The sequence below is a fragment of the Anthonomus grandis genome, chromosome 3, assembly GCF_022605725.1.
Source record: "Anthonomus grandis grandis chromosome 3, icAntGran1.3, whole genome shotgun sequence".
Classification (NCBI taxonomy): domain Eukaryota; kingdom Metazoa; phylum Arthropoda; class Insecta; order Coleoptera; family Curculionidae; genus Anthonomus; species Anthonomus grandis.
The window spans coordinates 14174114-14200124 of record NC_065548.1 but is presented as its reverse complement, the minus strand read 5'-3'; the positions used below and the strand labels follow the sequence as shown (position 1 = coordinate 14200124).

At 33.1% G+C, this 26011-nt stretch overlaps 1 protein-coding gene across 2 annotated transcripts in view; it reads left to right on the top strand.

The window, feature by feature from the left end:
• LOC126733842 (probable JmjC domain-containing histone demethylation protein 2C) overlaps positions 1-26011 on the top strand; it is a 408562-nt gene that overhangs the window by 106182 nt on the left and 276369 nt on the right. For both annotated transcript variants that reach the window (XM_050437254.1, XM_050437255.1), the window contains exon 7: positions 23349-23463. In XM_050437254.1, coding sequence (XP_050293211.1) covers positions 23349-23463 — 115 coding nt within the window. The remainder of the gene's footprint in view (positions 1-23348; positions 23464-26011) is intronic.

Here is a 26011-nt window from a genome sequence, read left to right as displayed (position 1 = left end):
TGTATAATTTCATATTTTATTTCAATCTTTTTTTATCTATTTGTTTGCATTGCTATATTAAATTTGTGTATCATGGGCTTTTTCTGTTTTAATTTTATCCTTAAATTTTGTCACAATTTTTCTTCTGCTGTTTTGTTCTTTCCATTCCGTGTTCAACTAATTTTTCAGAAAACCTGCTTAAAATTTTTGAAAATCAAAAATAAACTTTTTAGGAAAATTAAATTGTCTCGCTCTTAGTCTATAGTATCCAGCACCTCAAATTCTAATACAGAGAAGAAAGCTCCTTAATTGAAATTCTAAGAGCATTAAAGTAAAACTCTCTTTAAACTATTTTTGATAGAAACTTTCCTGCAGAATAACCGCCTATATAACGTGTCAAAACAAGTTTTAACAACGTTTTCAATGCTAAAACTGCCCAGAATACATAAACGTTCATCGGCTTGCCAAACAGGCCCCGCTCCATTATGCAGGAAAGTTGTCTTTCTCATCGGATAATTTATGCATTAAAGGCGTTAGTCATACCCGCTTCCTCGAAGTTAGAATGTTTGTCGGTGTGTATTATTTTATATACTCGATAGGAGCGGAAGGCCGTAAAGTACATACATACATATACGGGGATTTTATTTAAATAACAGATGGTGCCCTGTATATTGACTTGAATGGAACTATCATGTAAATTCTAATCCTCTTCTGGTAAAATATGACGAATCTGGTGTTAAAGTTATGTAGAAATGACACATTGAAAATGACATTTTCAGAATAAGAATTTAAAAAGATGGTCAAATATATGTCCTATCTTAAAGGAACTTAACAAAGGTTATATAAACAGCAAATGAACTTGAGCTGAATTTCTGGTGTAAATAGTTTATAATTAGAAATGATTTAAGTGACCTTTTGTCATATTTAATTTACATAAAAAACTAAAGCAAGTTAGCGCCAATAATCAACTGACTCTAACTCACTATTGAAAAGGCCAAGATGGAAACGAAATAAGAGGTATCGAGCTACAACTTTATAGATGAAAAGAATATATTGGGGAACTTTTTGATGATGAAAGATCTGGATGTGATCTGCGTGCTAGATTAGGACCAACAATCTATTCAAAGAAAATATTCAATAAGAAAATTCATTCCCATCGTCTTTTAATTTTCGGATTGAAATAGGGATATATAAATAAGAATTCGATTTTTCCACCTTTTCTATATCATCGTTTCATTTTTTAAATAGTTTTTGGATTGTCTGGAAATACTGTTTTTTTCCCATAATGTGTCTAATTAGATCCGAAAAACATCATTTTTTTCCCATCCTCTTCTAATTTTTAGACTAATATAGGGATATGTAAATGAGAATTCGATTTTTCCACGTTTTTCTATATCATCGTTTCATTTTCTAAATAGTGCTTTGAACCACTGGAAATAGTGTTTTTTCCCGTAATGTGTCTAAACATACCCGATTCATTCCCATCCTCTTATAATTTTGGGACTCTAATTATACCTGAAAAACATTATTTTATTCCCATCCTATTCTAATTTTTAGATTGAGGTAGGGATATATAAATGAGAATTCGATTTTTCCACCTTTTTCTATATCATCATAATCTCGAAGGCTACGTAGATTATGAGATCTAGCTCAGCATTAATATAACTCAAATATTTCCGTCATTCTACACCATTATTACTCATGCAGCAATGCATCATCAAAATGGCCCGTTCTGTATTTTAAATATTTAAAGGCTTCTTAATTTTTTATCCTAAGGCTTAGTTATAGCTATTATTTACTTAGATTCTGATAGATATATTTTATGAACATTTTGGATGTCAAATTATCTAAAATAAAATTGATGATAATATGACGTTTTGTCTCTTAGCATGCATGACTTTTTTTTTTAATTATTATATTTTATTGGCTAATATCAGGTTTAAATAGTACTTTTTATTATCTGCTTACTTTTTTTTTTTCTATGGAAGAAATTAATAAAAAAATATATAGAAAATGACAGAAAGTTCCTGAAATAAAATGAAAAATTACTTGAAATAAAATTATATTTCGAGTATTTGATATATAAACATTTCTCATGTCAGAATCATAAACTTCGTACATTATACATTATTTATAAATAAAAAAAACATTTATATTCATGACGGCGCTAATAAGATAATCCATACCAAATTAAAATCTCCTAATAAAATTGTAGTAATTACGTAATGGAGGAATTATTAGTTAAAACAGAGATTTAAACAATTAACAAGAATAGTAAGAAATTATATGTGAAGAAATCTTACAACAAAAACTCCCCAATGCTGTAGAAAGCATTTTCTAGCAAAACCTTTTTTATGGCGTTGCTATAACCTGGTAGCTCCAAGGTCTTTACATGTTTGAGCAATTTGTTGTAAAAAAGTCGAGAGTAATAGTTTACGGACAAATGACTCCTCTGCAATCTCAAGTCAATTCTATCATCACCACCAGTGATAACTAGTGGTGTAGTTATGGCTAATTGTTTCTATTATATCTCAACATTCCTGTAGACAAAGAGAAGGCATTCAAATATATACCTCGACGGCATCGTGAGTACCTCACGCTCAGCGCAAAACTCCTCCCTGCAACCTCACGGTACCCCAACCCTGTAACAATCCGAAGACCCCGTCTTTGGAGAAGGAAAACACGAGCCGACTGGCTGAAACGCTATTCGGTAATGGACTGGCAGATAGCATGAAAGGCCTGGAGCAAAGTACAAAATATTACCAGGAACTTATTCGCGTTCTGATTACCCTCTGAAATAGCTCTTACTCCAAAAGTTTTATTTTGGTTTAGGGACAACCTATTACTCCTCAAGCACTTCGTCAGCCGATGTGTCTCCCTCTGCACTGAAACCATCAATGCCTCAAGGTGATTCAATTCTATTTTACCAGGGTAGTGTCATTATTAAACATCCACAAGTCAGATGCTAATGAGACATATTTAACGTCAATAATGTCAATCAAAAACAAGAGAGATCCCAGTACTGACCTCTAGGGAACTCCATGATCCATACCAACAATATCTGATGTTTTATGGTTGTATGGTTGCTGTCTGAGGCCCGTCAGATTCAAGGTAACTCCATTTACACTATAGAATCCTAGTTTATCCACCAGAATCCGATGGGAGACACTATAATGCCTTCGACACACAGAGAGATCACAAAAAACTGCAGCAGCATAATTCTTCTTCTCAAAAGCGCTCACCAGGTACTCTAACACATCCCCCAAGGCAAGGATTGTTGATCTATGTTTGGAAGCCAAATTGCCAAGTGGCAAAGAGACCATTTTTTTTAAAATGTTTACCTATCAGTTGATTTTTCACTATGGGCTCATAGATTTTCCAAGAGACGGAATTAATGAGATAAGCCTGTAATTGCCCAGATCAGATCTTGACTTCTTCTTAAAATTAGGCAACGTTGGAAACCTTTAGACAAGATGGAGCTTCCTGTCGAGACACTTTAAAGTCTTGTTATGGATAAATAAGTTATTTTTTTACCAATGTTTCTGCTTGGTTTATTTTTTAGAGAATCTATAGCATACCTCACCTATTTCCAGCTTACTTGTTCAAAGTTAAATTTAGGACTATTTGGAATATTCTGCCGCAGAAATTGCCTATGATCTCACCACCGCAGGCAAATATATCTGCCTAGCCACCTCGGCAAAGAGGGTATTCAATTGACTGGCATTAATAGTTTCTATAGTTACGTTTACAACGCGCGGATCTATTAGGTCCATGGATCAAATGATAATAATATGATAGTTTTTATTTAGTACAGCCTTGTTTGCAAGGATTGATTTTGAGGGTTAAATTAGACCAGGATTATCTCTAGGATCCAAATGTCAGTTGAAGTGAGTTTAGACGAAGAATTATAGGACATAACCTTTAAATCTTTAAACGTGTTATTGTTTAAAGATAATAAAAACAAACTAATAATTTCTTTTTCAAGGTATCCTCTGCATTTTCTTCTTTATTTTTATCTACAAAAAAAAACCCTCGTAAGCTAACATGCAATAAAATGTCAAACTTGTCATTTTGGTACTTCAAAATAGGTCCTAGGTGTTTACACCGAAAAAAACTAAATTTAATCTACCCTGTTTGGGAAGCATCAAATTTTAGTACGCTGCCGTTTACACCGAAAAAATAGTCCTCGTGACTTCATTTGATCCAAGTATTAAATATTTGTTACTCGCGTTGTAAACGTAGCTATTGTAACTCGAGTTTGACTTTGAGTTGCGAAAAGAATGTATGACCTCCCAGGAGGAATGGTCCAGTTATTTGGGTTTAAAGTTAATGTAGTGCTTCTTGTTTGTAGTTGTGATTTGTATTGTTTTTCAAATTGTTTCAATTTTATCTCTAAGACCTTCAGTTGGGCTCTTGTTATAGAGTAGGTCCAGAAAGCGTTGGCTCTCTCTCATACTTTTACGCTTTTCATCAAACCAGTTGACACACGCAGAATGTCCATCTGCATGCTTCTTAAGAGTCAGTAAAGCCAGTGCAATCTGTGTTTACTGTACCCTGACAAACCAATCAAAGACAGCACCACACTGTCCCTCTCACTACAGAATAATGAAGTTTAATCACAACATTCCAAGAACTAACAGAGCTTTGTCATGCTAGATCTTGTGATTAGATACTGCACAAGGTATTTGGTTGACCTCCCTACTCTTAGTATCAAGACCTTATTGTCAATAGCAGAATGATCGGACAAGAAAGGGTCAAAAACATTTGTTGTGTAGGTATATTCTAATTCCCTATAAAAGTTTACATTGTGTATAAAGTTCATTACGTTTGCTAGAAATACCTGTCTCTCCAGGTTTATAGCCTCTAAGTCTGTCAAGTCGTTTTTTCGTTTTTGAAAAAAAAAAACCAAATCAAATACAAAAGCTGAAAATTACCGATTACTTAAAACGATTTTTTTTTCGACAAAAAAAAAACACTAAAAATCTCCATTTTAAATTAAAAAATAAATTTAAACCCTTGCACCCCACCTGATTTACATTCCCGCCCCCCAAAAAAAAATCACTCACCCTCTTTCCAACATTTATTTACCCTCACCTCGAACCCTTTTCAACGCAGCATTTCCACGGAAACAAAAACATTTTAAAATCAAATTATTGTGTGCAGTGGCAAAAGTAAAAAAAAAAAACCAAAAATAAAATAAAGTTTCAAACATTATTCCTCCCCGCGCCTCCCTCCCGTTGGCTCTATTCCGGAGCGTGCGCAGACGCAATAAGCCCGGAGCCGGTTCGGTGAAGGCGAGACGGGCTTTCGCGTGTCCCCCTCTGGCCCTCCGGACCCCCCTTTTCGCCCCACCCCTCGTACTTCCCCGGTCAGGAGCAGCAGGACCGCCATCGTTCATACTGCAAACGAGCGTTTCTTTCACAGGATTCGACCGCCATTAAATCTCTCGTTTCTTTTGTGGGGGTTTTTCTGCGAAAAACGCGAATTCGAATTATTAAGTACAATATACACGAGGGGCGAAAGTATTCCTTTTCTTTTTCTACCATCCAGGATTTGCTGCATGTTAACAATAATTATTGAGAGCGACGCGAGCGCGTGTGGGTGGGATCGATACCATCAGGGCAGGACCCCAGTGGAAGTCCTGGATGTGTGTTACTAAGGAGAGCAGGATAATTTTTTTTAAGGACTTTTTGTTGTAAAATGTGACTCGCGAGTGAGAGTTCGGCTGGTGATTTATTTTGGTTTAGGTGAGTAGATGGGGGTTTTAAAGTGAGTCCCCCACCTCTGTTTTGGGGAGGGGGGTCGCGGGAGGAGGGACCTACTTTTTTCTTTTGTTGTAAGAGAGATTGACCCAGCATGTGTTTAGTATAGGTTATATTCAAATATAAAATGAAACGAATGAATATGTGCCAAAAAAGTGAGACATAACTTTAGGAGTTTGTAAAAAAAAAATCAACTTGAGTTGGCACCCCTTCTTCCCTTGCTAGTCTTTGATCCTACTAGCTTAGGCTTAAAAATGATCTGGTGGAAGCTCCAATGGACAAAAGGAATGTGTGTATAAAAATTCTTTTTGCCCTAAATATGTAGGAGTTAATACATTTGATTCTAGAAAATAAGGATTTTTTTAATAATTTACGTAATCAACTAGGCCAGCAAAGAGAAGGTTATTACTGATGATTAATTCCAACAAAAATTGTAATTCGTCAGAAAGTAGGTTAGATAGTAATGATAATTTGTATATAGGTCATGTAAGCATTACTTCCCTTAGCCCTTCTTTTTCTGAGGTATCTGTGTTGCAGCAGCATGAACAATGTCACTTATTTGGGACAAGTGAAACATGACTAACACCAGCACTTCCTGGTATACAGTTACACATTATATAGGACAGATAGAGCATCAAGGGGTGGGAGTGTGTGATTATACAGTGTGTATCAGCTAAATGAAATAAATTCAATAATAAATAATCAAGGACATTTTCGAAAAAAACGCTCAGACACGTTTATTAGTATTTTTACTTCTGATTTATTGCAAAAATTAACATTAAAACAAAGAAAACTATTTGGTTACATAAATTCAGTACACTCAAAAACTAATAAGTAATAGTGTTTATCTCTTAATTAAACAACAAAAAAACAATAATATCAATGTAGAAGATCCTAGCAACATCCTAATCTTAAATACTGATTACTGATTTATTTGGTCATTTGATACTACATATACAATAGAATAAGACAAGTCAGAAGAAAGAAACTGATAATCCTAATTAATTTATTTAAAAGAGTAAAACTATTATAAAGAAAAAACTAATTACACACATCTAAAACTTAGAAACTATAATAACCACAAAAGTACCAACAAACAGTACAAAGTACAGACACTGACTAGTCAGGAGTGACTTTCAGCATGTTGCTAAATTCGTTGATATTATAGACGACAAAACTTATAATAAGCCGTTTTAGTCTATTTTTAAATATAACGAAGCAGGGAGTTGATTAAATAAACTAATTCCTTCACAAATAATTATAAATGTAAACATAATAATAATAATAAATAATAAAAAAATAATAATAATAAATGTAAAAATATTATATTTTTTTAATGTTTCACGGCAGCTCTCATTATATTTCAAACCAAAAATCAGTCTCATAAATCTTTGCTGAAATACAAATACGCTTTGTACCTCTGATCTATGACCCCGAACAGCAACATGTGAGGTCAAGAGAGGGTACACTATACTATAGTATATACTCAGTAGACCCTTGATTCCTAGATGCCTTTTAAGGGTAAACAATGAAAAATACAGTCTAGATAGTTTGCTGCATATCTCGTCAATTTGAGAAAGAAAAGATAGGTATTGGTCTATTATGCATCCCAAAAACTTAACTGACGATTCGCAGACAATTGAAACAGTATCCAAAACCACAGAAAAGCTCTGAGCCTCCAACACATTCTTTGAGAAACTTATGCATTAGTCTTTTCCAAATTTATTATAAGGTGATTTCCCTCACACCAATCGTTAAACTTTTTTATAATAGAGCAGGCTTTGAATTCGATTTCCTCCATACTTTCTCCTGTAACTACAATAGTAGTATCGTCTGCGTACATGAACAATTTAACATCGCCAATGAATTCTGAGAGATCGTTTATAGTAGGAAAAGCAACGGCCCCAATAGAAATTTCTTCTAACGCGTTACTCAACATCTCAGGCGTAGCTGAACTAATCGCAACCGTAATTTGTCTATTTGTCTTTTTAAATCAGCTAAGTCAAGAGGTTTAGTTTTGTAGATAAAATTTTTGACGTATCCCCATGCTGGCCATTCCATTGGCCCTCATCCAAATCCACGGATTTCGAAATATTTGATTGAGGTACTGCCAAACATTGATTTGGTAATGGCACCCCATCTTGCTGAAACCATATGATATTAGCTGGAACTTGTGGGTTTACTGGATCAGGATATATGTTTGTTAGAGTTGAAACGACACTATTTTCGAGCAGTGTTTAATAATTATCAGCATTCAAATTTCCATGGATGAACAAGGGATTAATGATATAATCTCCAACAATTCCTGCCTAAACATTGACCTTTTCAGAGAGTTGGGTATGTTGTTCTCTTTCAGTAAGGATTTTCTTTAGACCAATAAATTTTGTCGATTAGCATGATCATGAAGTGTAAAGGTGCACTCATCAGAAAAAAAAACATGCTCGTCAACAAAAATCGTCGTCCGTGAGTTCTTGAGTTAGTATCAATTTATAGGGATGCATTTAATTTTCTTTCAATGTTCGAATAATCGCTGAATGGCTTACATCGAACATTGGCGCTGCTTTTAGACCAGAAGTATGAGACTGATAACTATTGCTGAGAGATAATTTCCAAGAACAAGCATCTTAAACCAAAGTGAAGAACACAATTTCATTTTTTTTTAATCTTATATCAATAAGCAATCTCGAAATGGTTTATTTTTACTTTCCTTTTATCAAAACTGAAATGCTTGATGTGATTGCAGGAGTACCTCAGGGAAGTATCCTTGGACCTTTTCTCTATATGTTACATACCTCTGAGTTCTTTAAATTATTAAAATATTGTAACCATCATTTGTATGCAAACGATACTAAGTGTCTTTTTCTTTTAAGCTCTCTTAAATTCTGAGACCCATTGTTCAATTTAATTCTGATTTAATTCGAAATTTATTTTAAGCAGTTACTAAGTATATGCTAAAAATAAATCCAGCAAAATCGGTTGCATTAGTATTCTGTAATAAAAGGATAAGAACTAATGTTCTTGAAAACCTTAACATAGAGCTTATTCTAATTTAATATCAATAAAAAACTGTGCTAAAAATGTAGGCTTGATTATTGAGAATAAAATGAGTATGAAGAGCATAATAGTTATTTAGTCTAAAGTTATTTAGCCTTAAGAGTGTCATATCCACATAGGAACCCACTAAATCAAAATACAAAAAAAACCTTTGCGAAAGCGTAGTGCTTTCATTTATGCATTTCTGTGATAATATCTGTGGGTTTTGTTCGGACTTTTCGGATATTCAAAAATATCAAAAGTTGTAGAATTCATGTTTACGACTTATATTTGGAGTGCTGCATAGAAAGAGAGTTTTCCATAAACTGAAAGAAGTAAATTGTCTAAATATGTTATGTTTTTTTTTCAAAATATTAAAATACAAAACTTTATCCTATTTAGCTAACAAAATTGTTTATAGAATGAAGATGATGAATAATTGAAAAGATGTTTTCCTTTCATGAAAAAGATATTTTAAAAACATCCTTTTCATAAAATATCGATATATTTTCATAAATATTAAATTACGGATTTCTTTGTTTAACCCAAAATATTTAAGACAGCAGTCCCTTACTTACTTCACTACTACTCTTATACTTATTGCGTCTAAGTCCATAATTAACTCACGTATGTAATTCGGATATTCCTTACTCATCAACGGGTTTTCAGATTATTTAGTTAAAAATTTAATTTTTTTACTGTAAGACTTTATAGACTGAAAAGTATTTAACCAAGAGTTTTTAACTCTTATAATTTTTCATCTAAACTTATGAAGACCTATCAGCTGACGCGAAATTTATGTAAGCCAAAGAAAAAAAATAAAGTTTTTTTTTCGAAAAACGTTTTTTCATAGGTTTAATAAAATCAAAGAAAATAAATTCGATAAAGTTCAACATCAAAAGCTTATTAAAATCCTTACTAAATTAAATATTGACAGCAGAGACATAAAAATTATAGAAATCTTTACTGGAAATAGACAGCAACCGTTAAAATCGATAATCAGAGGAAATAGAGATTTTACGTTGTGTTCGCCAAGACTGTATACTTTCCCCAATACTATTTAATTTACCATCGATTAAAAAAGAACCTAAAAAAACGAGATTTATGATTCATATGAAAAAGAGAAAATGTCCAAGGTAATCTTGTAATTGGCAATACCCCAATAGAGCCAGTGCAGAAATACAAATATCTGGGGAGCTAGATTAGTTGCCAGAAATTAGATCGCGAATAGAAATAGCAAGAACGGCTTTTGTTAAGATCCAAAAGTTGGTATGTAGTAGGAACATCAATTTAAAACTCAGAATGCTACGATGCTATGTATTTTGAACACTTCTCTATGGATCGGAAGCTTGGACGCTGAAGAAGGTCGAAATGGATAAGCTTAAGGTATGTAAAAGATGGTGATATCGGCGTTTACTGAAAATATCATGGACCAAAAAAGGGAAAACTTGAATACTTTTGACATGTACAGAGGACCTAAATACGTGATACTCCTGAATATCATGGAAGGAAAAATTAAAGGAAAAAGAAGCCAAGGAAGGAGAAGAACATCGTGGTTAAGAAGTTAAGAGACTGTTTTGGATTAACATCAAATCAATTATTTAGAACCGCTGTAATTAAAGTACGAATTGCCTTGATGATTTCCAACCTCCGACAAGAAGACAAGAAGTGAAGAGGAAGCAAAAAAATTTAATTTCTACACTCTGTATATAATTCAATAAAATATATATTGTCCACTATATTAGTAATATATACAGTCCTTATATCTCCTATTCAATTAAACGTAAATCCCCATGAAAAAATCTCAAGGAAATAAAAGGAAAACCTAAATGAAAGGCGGTCCCCAAAGAGCCGATGCGAGGTCCGGGGCAGTGATTCATACCGGAGTTCTCGGAAAACGTATCCCGGAGCGCCGCGCTCTATAACAAAAACGATCGTGGAAATTTCAGGGCACGTTTCCAGCGCTCCGGAAAATGCCCCCGGAATAAAAAGCGAGAAAACCGAGAGAGAAGGACAGAGAGAAACTCCGAAATACGAGGAAAAAACGAACGAAAAATCGGCGCGCCATAAAATTGGCAAAAGATAAAAGTGGTGTACGTGAAAGAATGGCTGCGAGGGTATTTTTATAGGGGAAACAATGCCTCGGTTTTAGTTTGTTTGAAATTTAAGGGTTTTTTTCGGTCTTTTTGGGCTAAAGATAGAGTGGATAGTAGGGCGTTAAAGGGTGATCCTTACTGAATGATTAAATGATGAAGTTTTCACCTAAATTCAATTATCTTCTTAAATACAACAAATAGTTAAATAAAAGTAATTGTTAGACACAGAACTGTGAAAGGTATTCTTAGTTATTTCTTTGTAAACTTCATACTTTCTTCCAGTTATTCCAGTTTTAGACTCACTAGGAATAAGGTAATTCTTCACCTAAAAATCCATTATCTTTTTAACTATAAAAGATATTTAAATAAAATAAATCGTAATAAATTTTGGAAACATTTCTTTGAAAACTTCTTTTTGTGCCCAAGTGTTCAAGAAAATGAATGCAGAACTTTCCAAGTTATTCTCAGCTTATTCGTCAATTGACTCAACAGGAATGACTTCGTTATTTAATTAAAAGTTTATTATTTGCAAGCTTAATAACAAAGGTACTTAAATCAAATCAATTGCAACTTATTCAGGATTCACTCCTTTGCAAACTTCATTAGAAGTTCAATGAACTTTCAATATTTTCTGAAATGCAGATCAAACAACAAGCAATGGTTCAACCTGAATTGCAAAAAGGCAGTAAACACTAAAAACGCAGCATATCGCAAATGGCGTCAACATCCTTCCACCGAAAATTGGAGGAACTTTTTAACCTCCAGAAATAGCTGCAAGCGAATTATTGATGAATGCAAAGAGAGTCACAACAACAGGATCAAAAACAAATTGCTAAACTGCCCAAATGGAACAAGATCTTTCTGGTCGGTATCGAAAGCCGTTAGTCAAGGATTTGCTAAGTCGGCCTTGCTACCCCTAACAGCAGATGATGGTTCTATCGCGGTAACAGCAAGGGAAAAAGCCAACTTACTGGGTAAACTCTTCGCGTCCAATTCTACTCTGCACTCGCAAGGCAAAACACCGCCATATTTGCCAAGGGTGAATTCATCGATGGGAGAAATTTCGTTTCCCCAACGAATTATAAACAAAATTCTTAAAAGCGTAGACACCAACAAAGCTTCTGGACCCGATGAGATTCCAGCCCTAGTACTAAAACGTTGTGCAGACGAATTGACTCCTCCCTTATGTAGACTGTTCACGGCATCGTATAAGCAGGGCTCATTTCCAATAAGCTGGAAAACCGCTCAAGTGCAAGCTGTACCCAAAAGGGTAAGAAGACGATGCCCTCCAATTACCGCCCGATTGCACTAGTTCCAGTAATATCGAAGATTATGGAGAAAGCAGTCAACCAACAACTGTTAAGATATCTAGAATCATCTGGACTAATCAGCGATCATCAATAAGGCTTCCGAAAGCTTAGATCCACCGGCGATCTTCTGGCTTACGTCGCATACTTGTGGACGGAGGCCATGGAGAAGCACGGCGAGTGCCGCTCAGTCGCTCTTGACATTTCCAAGGCATTTGACAGAGTGTGGCATGAGGGACTACTAACCAAGCTCTCCTCAATCGGCATACAAAACTCATTATTGAATTGGATCAAAAGTTTTCTTGAGCAACGAACAATCCAAGTAGCCGTCGATGGACACCTCTTCGACAAATTTAACATTAACGCTGGAGTCCCTCAAGGATGCATTCTATCCCCCACCCTTTTCTTGATATATATCAACGATTTGCTAGGAACCACTGTCAATCCAATCTACAGCTTTGCGGACGATAGCACACTTATTTCCACATTTAAATCCGCCAAACCAACGACAGCCGCAACTTCTCAGAATCTTAGGCAGCAACAAGTAGCTTCAACCAACAACGATATTAGAGCAATCTTGGAGTGGGGCGGTAACAATCTGGTCAATTTTAACGCTAAAAAAACGCAGGCTGCAGTATTTACGATGAAGACTAACCTTGGTGGCCCGGAGCTGGGTATGGCAGGGAAAACATTATCAATGAAATCATCTTTACATCTTCTAGGAGTCGAAGTCACCAATAGTGTCCTGGCATGACCACGTTGCCGAAATCGCCAGGGCAGCTTCCAAAAAACTCGGAGTGCTTTTCAAAACGAAAAACTGTATACATCAGAACAGCTGCTGACTCTTTATAAGGCTCAAATACGCCCTTCCCTCGAGTATTGCTCGCATGTCTGGAGCTGTGCACCCAAGCATAGTTTAAAGCTGGTATAGATTCTATACAGAAGAGAGCTATTCGTCTTATCGACAAACCAGAACTGACAAAGAGTCTGGATAGTCTGGAGCACAGGAGAAAGGTGGCTGATCTCTGTTTATTCTACCGTTATTATCATGGTAAGTGCTCCTCTGAGCTGGCAGGCCTGATTACACCCAGGGCTGTTCCAGCAAGAAGGACGCGTCTACCAGTTGCGGCTCATCAACATCGAGTTCACCTGCCTACCCCAAGGACGTCGCTGTATCGGGACTCATTCATCTGGAGAACATCTTCTTTGTGGAACGGGCTTCCACCTCACATATTTCCCGACGCATACAACCTGCAGCGATTCAAGATAAATGCCCACAAATATCTTCGCTCAAGCACCACTCCAAGAGTGACATAGGACTTTCCTCTTGTGCTTGTGTTTACCATTAAAAAAAAAAAAAGATATGTTAGTTTTAGACTCACTAAAAATAAATTAATCCTTCACCTAAAAATTCATTACCGTTTCATTTTAGTATATATTAGATAGAGATATAGATATAGAGTTTTAACTATATAAGGGCTTTAACTAGATCTACGTTAGGTTAATTCGTTAACTTTAAGGCTTTTTCACAGTATACCAGACTTTTTCGGATATTTAAGTTATTCCAGTTCTTTGTAAAAGAGAAAGTTTTCCCTTATATGACTAACTATAAACGTAATTTATAGTAGCAAGATTGTATTTTAATCGCTTATTACGAATCCGAAAGAAATGATAAGTTTAGACCCGTAAAACCATTAATAATATACTTATCTATTGTCTATCTATACGGCAAACGAGAGTAGCTCAGAACCAGCGGCCAATAAAATTATTATTCATTATGCGATACGCCCGCGGGCGCTAACGAAACTTCATTTGCTTTTCCTTTCCGATCGCAGCCTTTTATTTGGTTTCCCCCCGGGCGGCTCTGTTGAATAATAAATTCTTAGAAGTATCTAAAATGCAGAGGATGACTCGCTACATCCAGAGAAACAAGGGCGTGGCGCACCTCGAGAGCCTTTTCGCAAACCCCCCATTTTAAATTCATTCATTACGCCTTATTGTAAATTACAGAGAAGGACGGCGTAATCAGGAGTTTCTTTTTTTAATTATTTATGTATTTTACATAAAGATCTGTGAAGTTGAAGAGATAAAATGTGCTTGCTTTGTATTCCAGGACAAAAGGGCAAAATGAGTAATTAAAACGAGCTTTTTATCTTTTTTAAAAGGGAATAAAAGAACTTGTGAAATATAGAGACTTTGAGGGATAAATAGATTACAAAAGGCTGTTTTATAAGTTTTTTGTTTTGTGACAAAAGAGATTTTTGAAAGTCAGGATTGAGTAGTAAAAATCGCAGTTTTTTGACAGTATAACAAATGATTAACGTTGGCTATTACATACTTTACTGGTATTTCCTTATTTTGTGACTTGTATATAAAGAACAATATGTAGAGATCAAATTGGAAAAATAAGCCAATAAAAACCATTAGTACCTGCCTATCTAATAAAAATCAGCTGATTTGTATTGTCCGGGGTCTAACCCGATAGATGCTTATTAACAAACCACACCTTCACTTAGTTAAGAAAAGAAATGACAATGTTGACTTTGACATCGTTGACAGGTTTTTACTGTCGTGTTTTCTATCGATAAATTCTTGTATTTAGTCCAGTTGTGACGCAGCATAGTGTTCGCCTCTGCTGACTTTAGAAGTTTGTGATCTCTGTGTCTCTATCAACAAAAATCAGCTGATTTGTATTGTCAAATGCTTAACATGCTGCCCACGAGAGGCCAATTCTTCTTGTAATTTCAGAAGATTGATTTTCTTTGCCAAGCTGAATTTTGTGACCGAACTAAATATATTCTGAGACAACTTCTAGGGGTTGGTCGTTAACAGTTACCTGGATATCTTCTGCACTCAGGATATTTGTTTTGTTTAAGTTCAATTTGTAAAGATGTTCGATGAAGTTCCTGAACCATGTTTTTGAAGCTCTTTGCCTGTGTTGGCGATAATATCGTCGGCAAATCACAAATGGTTTAGACGCTCTCCATCAATATTAATCCCGTGTTCTTACCAGTCAAGAATTTTGAAGACATCCTCCAAGTCAAGGTTAAAGTTTTGGTGAGTTGGTATCTCCCAGGCTCATTCCTCTTTTGATTAGAATTTTGACTGTTTTTAAATCAGCATCTATTTTTATATGAGCGGAAGTGTCTATATAAGAAAGGATGTGAGTGGATCCTTGTGTTGCTCAGGAAATGCCGAATTGTCCCAGTTTCGGTAGTCGATAAAGGATAGATTGAGTGCTACCTATATTAAACTCTGTGGCTTTTTCAATATGAGTACGAAGTGTCTGTAGGTGGTTGATAGTGCTAAATTCCTTACAAAATCCCGCTTGTTCGATTGGTTGGTATAAGGCCATCTTATTCGTCAATCGATTGGTTATTATTTTTGTAAGCAGTTATGATGATAGGTTGATAATTATCTATGCTATTTCCGTCTTTTTTCTTGTTGACTTCTGCACTGCTTTTTCCCACTTATTAATCGTACATGATCAGCATCTCAGCTTCTATTTTAATAATTTCGCTCGTTATTTCTGGGACCTCGTTGGAACCTACATTTTGTATTATTTTCCTCTGATATTGACGGCCCTGGACTTTAGTCTTGAACTGCAGTCGCCATCTTCCTACGATCGCTAACTATAATACCCTCATTGTTTTTCACCACTTCTTCTTCGATTATTATCTTAATTAGCTTATTATTGTCATGGTTTCTTAAATCTTTTTGGATGTTCCTGTTGATTTCTTTCTTAAGATTCTTATATCCTTGGTTTTCTCGATCTATTTCTTTTGTTGATTTTATTAGATTTTTTTTGTGTGGGATGATTTTGCTCAAATTCTCCCTTGGCGATTCACCTAGTTTAGAATTTAAAATATCTTGAAAAGTAGCTTTGTTCCAACATAAAGCTTTAACTGTTGAGTATTTTAGTTGCTACAGCAAGTTTACTCGCTTAGCATCTTGTATTTATTTTCATGGTTGTTCGGACTGAAAAAGCGGTGGCCACTGCGAGTATCAAATCGGTTTAAAACTGTGACATCCTCGAATATATCATTTCTGTTCGTCAGGATATAATCAATTACATTCTTAACTTTGCCGTATGGGCTACTCCAAGTCCATCTTCTCTGTAGAGGCTTTCGAACAAAAAAGTTCATGCTGTTTATGTATAGAGTTTCACTTCAGGATTATTTGTTAATTTGGATGATTACTATGAGAGTTTGCCATATTCTCAGTATGTATGTGATAAGTTATTTATGAGTTTATATAATTGATGACTTTAGAAGAAGTATGTGCCGTCTGTTTGTCTGTCTAAGAAAAATCAGAAGATGCATATTAACAATTCTCAATCGATAATTAGTTAATTTGCACGTAATTTTATGAGAATTCTATGTTTTTATAGATAACTTGACATATTCACAGTTCTCCCCTGATCGCACAGATAATAACAGACCACACCTTCAGCCAGTAAAGGTGACAAATGACAATTTTAGCTTTGACATCATTGAAGGTAGTGACTGCCGTCGTATTATGTCTATACAATCAAATACCATGAAGAGAAATGAAGAAGTTAATTTAAGTCACTTAAGGTTTTGACTTTGACACTGTTAACATGATGACAGCTATCGTGTTTTGTTCTTAAAATCAATTGTCATAAAGATGCATATTGATAACTTTCGATCATTTGGTATTTTGGACGAAATTTTATGAGAACTCTATGTTTTGTAACTTCCATGTTCTCAGATCGCACTATTAAAACACAAAAACAGGTTATGGTTTTTTTAAAGGTTATTTTAGTGAGTTTGTATATTTGATGGTTATAGACGTATGTGCACCCTGTCAAATGTCTAATTAAGGTGTCAAAATCCAGTTAAAGTGACAAAAAACACTTTTTTGACTTTGAAATCCTTGACAGTAATGATAACCGTCGTGTTTTGTCTAGACAATTAAATACCACGAAGAGAAATGAAGAAGTTAATTTGTAGTTGCGACATTTTATAAGTATTATCTATTTTTAACGATAAATTCGGGTATTTAGTGCAGTTTTAATGTAATTGTAATATACTATTTGCCTCTACTCTTACGGTGAATTCACAGAAGTCCAGATAGGATTTTTAAAAGGTTATTTAAGTGAATTTATAGATTTGATAACTTTAGAAAAAATATGCGCCCTCTGTGCCTATCAACAAAAATCACCTGATTTGTTTGTCAAGAGCTTAACCCAACAAAATACGAACCACACCCTGAGTCACTTAAGGTGACAAATGACAGTTTTGAAACTGGTAATAGCAATGGCAGTTGTCGTGTTTTGTTTTTAAATTCAATTGCCATAAAGATGCATATAAATAACTATCGATTCTTCGTTAATTTGGATGAATTTTGTGAGAATTCTACGTTTTTACAGATAATTTTTCGTATTCTCAGTTCTGACATATTGTGACACACTGTTTGCTACTTTGACAGTGAATACACAGAAGACCAGGTTAGGATTTTTTTAAAGGTTGTTTAAGTGATTTGATAGATTTGACGACTTTAAAAGAGCTATGTGGGTCAAACGAGTACGTGCGTCCAAAGGAAGGTTTGTGGTGGAAGGTTGTTAAAATGGTTAACAAGGCACCACACTCCAAGACCGTGACAAATGACAGCCTTGTGAAACAAGCTGTATTCAGCAACATCTTTTGATAAGCGACCTGGTTTCACTCTTCTTTACTGAAGTTCATCATACATTATCAATTAACTTAAAAAAAAAATAAAAGAGCTCGAGAAACTTTCCCAATAACATCGTATAACTTCTAACATTATTAACTTCGACTTTTTTCACAAACAAACTTCCTCAAACGCTATATATACGAAAACTTCCGCGATCGATAAAAATAATTTATAAAGTTTTCCCTAGTTTAAGGGAACTTTTATAAAACTTCCGGGCGGGCGGAAAACCGAGTCAAGGCGATGAAACTCTTTGGCAATAATCAGTCCGTGACTGTGCGTTTCTTGGGAAATTTGGAGAAGTTTTACGGGAAAGTTTCTCTCAGGAATGAAGTTTCTTGATTAATTATGTCGAATACTGTGTGTATAAAAGTAATATTTTAGTATTTCTTTGGATTTTGCTTTATATAATATGTCTCAGTAAGAGTTACAAGGTCAGAGTTAGTAGTCCAGGTCCAAAAGCACCCGATTCCCGTCACCATTCGGCTATCTCCGACTGTCCCATTCGGATATTTAAATATTATGTGAATGGCGGGAAGCAGCGGTTTCTGGCAATGAGAATTAATGTAAATAATAATTAATGGAATAATAATTTAATTAGAATAAAAAATTGCCTTTCTGGAATAATAATAATTATTGATTCTTTAAATAAATTAAATATAAATAAAGGATACAAACAAGAAAATTGAATTATTAATTTTATACATAATACCCTAATGTAAGTATCAAAAAAATGCAGTTTGGTTGAACGATCCAATGGAATGGAAAATGAATTATTTTTTTTGAATAAATATTTTTAAAAATTTCTTTGGACAGACATGAATTTATTTGATTTTGGATATTATTTAAAATTACTATAGTTTATTTTTGAGAAAGTGTTATTTGAAAATTTTATTTTTTTACTACCTTATAAGAAAATTTTAAATTTTATTTCCCTGCCTACTTGAATTTTTTAATTTGACTATATCTTGCTTATTATTTTTTATAAAATTAATTTTTTACATTAAATTGTGCTTATTAATAAGAATGAAAGTAGAAAACATTATATGAATACTGTAGGAGCAGTGTCATTTCCTCACTGTGGATGCTTTTACTGGATCAAACTTCATCCACGTAAGGAAATTATGCACTTTGCTCCTTTTTGTTATACAAATAACTATTATTTTTTCAAGTTCTCTATATGTGGACATATCAAAAGGAAAAGCCCAACTTAAATAATAGGGTATTGTATATTTAGAAAAAATAAATAAATGGAAAACAAAATTTATAAAATATTTTAGTATTGTACTTTAATTTTAAATATATAAATGTTATTAATCTTTTTGAAATAAGTACATATTTTTTTAAATAACTTTTAGATCTAGGTAGAGAGGTAATTTTGGTAAGTGAAAACACAATGCATTTAATTAGTTATACTGTTATATAAATGTACCATATATTAAAAGTTTTATTTTATAAATGCTGCAAAGACATGTATATGACTGATTTGAAAAGAAACTTAATTATTTTATGCTAAAATATTAATTTACAATTCGCAGTTTCAATTAATACTCATAAGAAGAAACTGCAAGAAACTTATGAGATAGGTAATGTTTTTACAAATATTTTCCTAAAACTTACATAAAAAATTATAATACACATATAGATATATACTTAAACCTATAAAAATATACCTACTATTATATAAAGAAAATACTGATAAATAGAAAAAAATATACAATTTATTATTTTTATTTACTGCTCCTTCTTCTTCTTCTTCTTCTTCTTCTTCTTCTTCTTCTTCTTCTTCTTCTTCTTCTACTTCTTCTTCTTCTTCTTCTTCATCTTTGATGGAAAATAAACTTGTTTGTCCATTTTTAGTTTACCTGTATTTGTCTTATTTACCTGTTCCATCATTGATGTCAGTTGTCTCATGCACCTAGACATTCACAGGTATATGTTAATACATCTTATAATAATTTTATAAAAAGATAACTTACTTATCATAAGTTTCATCATTTAAAGATCTTAAAAAGTTTGATACACTCTCAATTTCAATTTCTCTTGTTGATTGCTTGTTCAATCGTTGTTCTGCTACTTGTTGATTTTCAGTCGTCTTCTCATTAACAAATGTTTCAATTTCTACACTATGGCTAGCTTCAATATTATTGAAAGAACATTCCTCAAGGTGTTCACCTAAAACAGAATCGCTTCCCTTCCTTTACTCACACACCATAAAGACAATACAAAAATAAGGCTTACAGCCATGCTACTGGTGATCATCCAGGCCTGTTGTGTGGATACCCTAAAGGACTATATAATGTTATCTGAACCATAAATCTTGACATTTAAACGAGAAGGACATACACCATTCATTTTAATGGAACCACTACATTTTATTGTTCCCTTACTACATTTGCTTTCAAATCCTAGAAACAGCTATACATTAAGTACATGTTTAACAATCTTTCACTAAATAGTACAATGAATATGTACAGTATGTAATAAATACTTTAGAATTGAAATTGCTACAAATTTACCTCTAAAATCGCTTCGATTGCAACAATATACTTTTTCAATCTTGTCTTCAATTTTCCTTGTGCAAACAAGTGCATAGTTTGTGCTTATTTTATGCTCTCTTAACCATTCCTCAAATCTTTCTTCGCTGGAAAAATGGAAAGTTGAGGACTCTATTTTGATATCATGACTTACCTGTAAATGAGCTTCAAGTTTTTGATCACAGGACTGAAAGTCTCACAGGAATACTTAGTCTTTTTGCACAAGGGACAAGAAATGTGTCACTTTGGGTTATCTGGGAGCTGCTGCTTATGAATAATCTTAATATGTTTGTTCTTAGCTGAAATGGAAGAAAACATTTTACTGCATAAGTGGCACATATTTTTGTTGATAGTTTGGCCCTGATTCTGATGGTTTTAAGTAGGGCCGTCCATCTTTACAGCTAAAATCGCCGAATTGGAATTAATACAGCTTTTCTGGTATTATTTTAAAACACTATAAGCAACAATATGGTCAATATTTCACAAAGAAACAAGGGAAAATTCAGTATAATCGCAATAATCGATCAAATTAGTTAGAGCTTTTTTACGAAAGTAAACAACCAACAAACGCAAAAAAAGCGGGAACATTCGTGTCGTTATTCTTGTCATTCACGTCAAACGACCGAATTTTTCTCCGAACATACACGATCACCGGCGGGAATCGGGTGCTTTTTAGTGGCGTCTAGTAATGACAGGGCCAAAATCTTGATACTGTCAGAGGCTTTACAAAAATGTTAACTCAGTTTTATGTAATATCTGATTGGTTTTCTCAGCAAAAAGGTCCTAACAAGTCTCTTTATAAACACCATTATTTTTGAGTAGTTTTTAAATAAATTGGAAACATTTTGATGCTATCAAAGGACTTACAAAAATGTAAATATTTTGAAAACACATGTAACAATTTTATTGATTTTAGTTTTATCTAAAACCTGATGAGTTTTTTAGACAAAAGGTCGTCACACGTGTCCTCGTACTTATATACCGTTTTGAAGTTTGAGTAATTTTTCAATAGATTCAAAAATATCTTTATGGTGTCAAAGGCTTTACAAAAATCTAGATATTTATTGAAAATTCATGTAACAATCTCATCGATTTTAGTTTTATATGAAAGCTGCTGAATTTCTTTAATAAAAAGGTCCTTGCAAGTTTCTTTGTAGATGCAACCATTTTAAAGTTATTGAGTAGTTTTTGATTGGATTGAAAAAATCTTGATGCTGTCAAAGGCTTTATAAAAATCTTAATTTTTTAAAAACTCTTGTAACAATTTATTAATTTTAGTTTTATTTGAAAGCTGATGAGACTCTTTAGCAAAAAGGTTCTTACAAGTTTTCAGGCTTTACAGCTTTCAAGGCCTTACAGAAACCAAAAAATTTGGAAACTCATGTAACAATTTATTGATTTTAATTTTATACAAAAGCTGATGAGTTTCTTTAACAAAAAGGTTGCTACAAGTTTCCCTGTAAATGCAATCGTTTTGGAGTTATTAAGTAGTTTTTGATTGGATTGAAAAAACCCTGATGCTATCAAATGCCTTACAGAAATCAAAATAATTTGAAAACTTATGTAACAATTTTATTGATTTTAATTTTATACAAAAGCTGATGAGTTTCCTTAACAAAAAGGTTCCTACAAGTTCCCCCTGTAAATGCAACCGTTTTGGAGTTATTAAGTAGTTTTTGATTGGATTGAAAAGATCTTGATGCTGTCAACGGCTTTAAAAAAATCAATTTTTTTTTTAAAACTCGTCTTAAACAATTTTATTAATTTTGGTTTTATATGAAAGTTGATTTGTTTTTTTATCAAAAAAGACCTTTCAAGTTTCCTTGTGGATACAAGCGTCTTGGATTTATTAAGTACTTTTTTATTAGATTAAGAAAAACTTGATTCTATCTGGTTTTATATGAAAGCTGGTGAGTTTGTTTAGCAAAAAGGTCATTACAAGTTTCCTTGTAGATGGAACAATTCATACAATGAATTTGGAGTTATTGAGTAGCTTTTCAATCAGTTGTAATATATAACTTCTTGCATTAATAACTTCCCTTTTTTTCCACAACATTAGTTTGGGAAGTTTCCGAAGTTATACAAGAAAGAAAATGGTTCGTGATGGCTAAATTTTATTGATACTGTCATAGGTTTTACAAAAATGTAAACTAAGTTTTATGTAAATGCTGAAAAGTTTCCTCCAGCAAGTTAAGGTATTAGGTATACCTTAAAATTATATAATTATTATTTGATATAAACTGATTACTTTTTCGGCCAAAAAGGCCCTTACAAGTTTTCTCGTAAATGCAAACTTTTGAAGTTATGAATGGTTTTTGATTGGATTTAAAAAATCTTAATGCTCTCAATGGCTTTATAAACATTAAAACATTTTAAAAACTCATGCAATAATTTTATTCCTTTTAGTCTAATATACGACGAGTTCAATGATGTGTTTCTTTAGTAAAAAGTCCTTACGAGTTTCCTTGTTAATACAATCATTTTGGAGTTATTGTGCAGTTTTTTAATGGATTGAAAAAGCTTCATTTTGTCAAACTTATTTAATTTTTTAAAATCGTTTTTAATACTACTGTTCCGCGGCAATTTTTTATATTTTAGTCACTAAATTCCCATTTTCTCCTAATTTTTTCAATCTCCAAAGCCATTACCATCGATTTAGAATGATGCAGCGCAACTACGTCTACGTAATAACTTGCCAAAGAACGTTGTCTGCCAAGTGAGTAATGACCTCCTGCTTAATGATCTGTGTTTAAATCCGCCGTAATCGTTATATACTGAGTATGAAAACACATAAATAAGAATTTAAAGTTGCTCTTATATAAACCTTTTAAAGCTTAATCTGCTAGTTATATGATTATGCTTGCATTAAAAATGTGGGTAAGTGGGTACTTTACGCACGCCAGTGAAAAAACAATATTCATTTAAATTTATTTATTACAGAACCATCGACTCTACCGCGGATTGACAGGCGTGAACCACGGATGTCACTCAAACCTAACAGGTCGCAGACCAAGACAAGTGAGAGCCGGACAATCGCCAGAACCACCCGATAAAGGTAAGTTCACTTACCCAAAGAGGGAACTCGACGCTATGCCCAAAAAAAGGCAGATAAAATCGCAAATTGTAGACCCATTAATTCCGAACTGTGGGCCCGTTCCGTGACTCGGACTTTTATTATTTAATTCACGACTCACGGGCAAAAGTAATGGCGGGGCATGATGCCGATTATTGCTCGCTTGTACACCGCTTTTCTTTCATGAATAAAATTAATGTGGACGGTTATTATCGTGAATACAAAAAAAAATTGTATAATAGCGGTTGACCTTGGCTTTGAATGTTACGGGACGTGCCCGTAAGAAAGTTTATTTTACTGGAAAAATTATGGTTAATGATGAGGAAAGTGTATAGGTTTTTGCGTAAGGAAGCTCTTCAACTTCAAGGTCTCTTAAACATATTTACATTTGAACGAAAACTTTGGAATATTGTATAAAAATATCTGATTCATTGGTAAAACTAACATCATGATTTAGCTCTTTTGGTTCTTTTGATTAATTATTTATACACTGCAAAAAATGCGTAAGAATAAACGCTACAATTGGACCGATTTTCCTTACAAAAAGATTAGGATAAGAAATTATAAAAAAAAATTTTTATAAATTGAAATGTCCTTAAAATTTTGATTTAAAGTTTTACATTTTGATAATAAATTACTTAAATTGATATATTAAAGGGTGGAGATACTGTTACAAAATTGAATACTCAACGATCACACGAAAAGTATAAAAGTTTACAGCAATTGTGAGTTGCTAAATCTTACGAGAAGAAAGTTTAATTTTAAGCTGATTTAGGGTTTTTTTCAGTAAAATTCCCATTACCTTTCTCTATACTTTATCTATTTGCAAAATAGACTCCCATTTTGAAAATAATTTAATTTTTTAATTTAAATTAAATGCTTACAGTATTTATTATTATTCAGCTTGTCAATAAATAAATTAGTAGACACTATAGTATACGAGTATATTATTTAAATAAAATTATTTGATTTCTTTTACCTTTTTTTTTTGCGGGTTAAATAAAGTACGAGTTCTAGGTAACTAAAAATGAATCGTCTTATTGAATATAAATATGAGTGTTTATGTCTTTATTCGTTTATATAAGAAACATTTAATTGCAGTGTATAATCGTTGCGATTAAATGTAAGCCCTTTTGAATATGATGAATGTATTAATCTTAAAAACCATACAAATGTTAACAATATGCAGATAAATCAACTAACTGAATTTTTTCAGTAATCTACTGATGCAAGCCATATAATAATGAAAAAAATTGTAAAAATTATTTAAAAAAGTCTGGTTCATTACGATCGTCACTTTTTTTTCCAGGGTATCTTAATAACCAAAAATCTTCGATGGTACCTTTAAATTACTAGAAACTGTAGCCCATATACAAAATATTTTAATATAGAAAACCTATGTCAAATATTTACATGAATTCCCAAAAAGTCTATCAATTTCTTGACTTTTATAAAATGTAAAAAAAATTACGATGAGCTTATGAGGTCTATATTTTGGCAAACCGGTATTATTTTTTTCAATATCACCAATTTTTGGCAATACTCTATTTAATATAAATAAAGTATTGCCAAATTCTTCTTTTATCTATTTAATATAAATAAAAAGCCTCACACCAATTATTATATTTTTAGATTCTAAATAAAATGCATGAATTTTGATACAACATATATGTATGTATGTTATACTGAGTTTAAGTGATTTTTAGATATAACTATCACCGTTTTCTGCATAAATTTTGTATTGTCTATGTTATGACTTATACAGTGAGAGCCAAAAGTCCGGAATAAATTCATTTAAAATTCAGGGGTATGTTCAAAAAAAAAAAAACGCTCGGACACGTCGATTTTTATTTTTAACTGCGGGTTTTCTTACTATAATTTTATGTATACAGGGTGGTCCAAAAATAAGTTACGACCATCAACTTCAATTTTTGAAATGGTAATACCTATTTTTTATTCTGTATTCTAAACACATAAACAAACAGAAAATTCTAGACATATTTCATGTACAATGTCCTATACCTATCTTCATTTGTTTTTGAGTTATTGACAGTTGAAGATCGGCATATTTGCACTTTTGACATGTTATAAAATCCAAACGGTTTGACATAGACAAATGCGGTTTGCACTTTTAATCGAAGCTTTTTTAAAACCATCTCTTGACACTAGCTAGTAAGTGTCAACAGGTACTGAGATATTTACGGTTGAATTTCTAAAAAAACATTCAAAATATTATTGCATTTAATCAAAAGTATTGTATAAACGTTGAACAAAAAGAAACTATTCTAATCTATACCGAATTAAATGTTCAAATTGAGCCCCATGAACTTCTTGACAGTAAGCGAGTCTTGATTCGAATTCTCTCAGAACGTTGCGTATCATTTCTTGAGGTATTCGTTGAATCTCATTTCTTATATTATTTCTCAATTCTTCTAAATTGTTGGGTTTATTTACATACACTCTATGCTTTAAATAACCCCACAAAAAGAAGTCCAAAGGAGTCAAGTCGGGGGACCTAGCAGGCCACTCC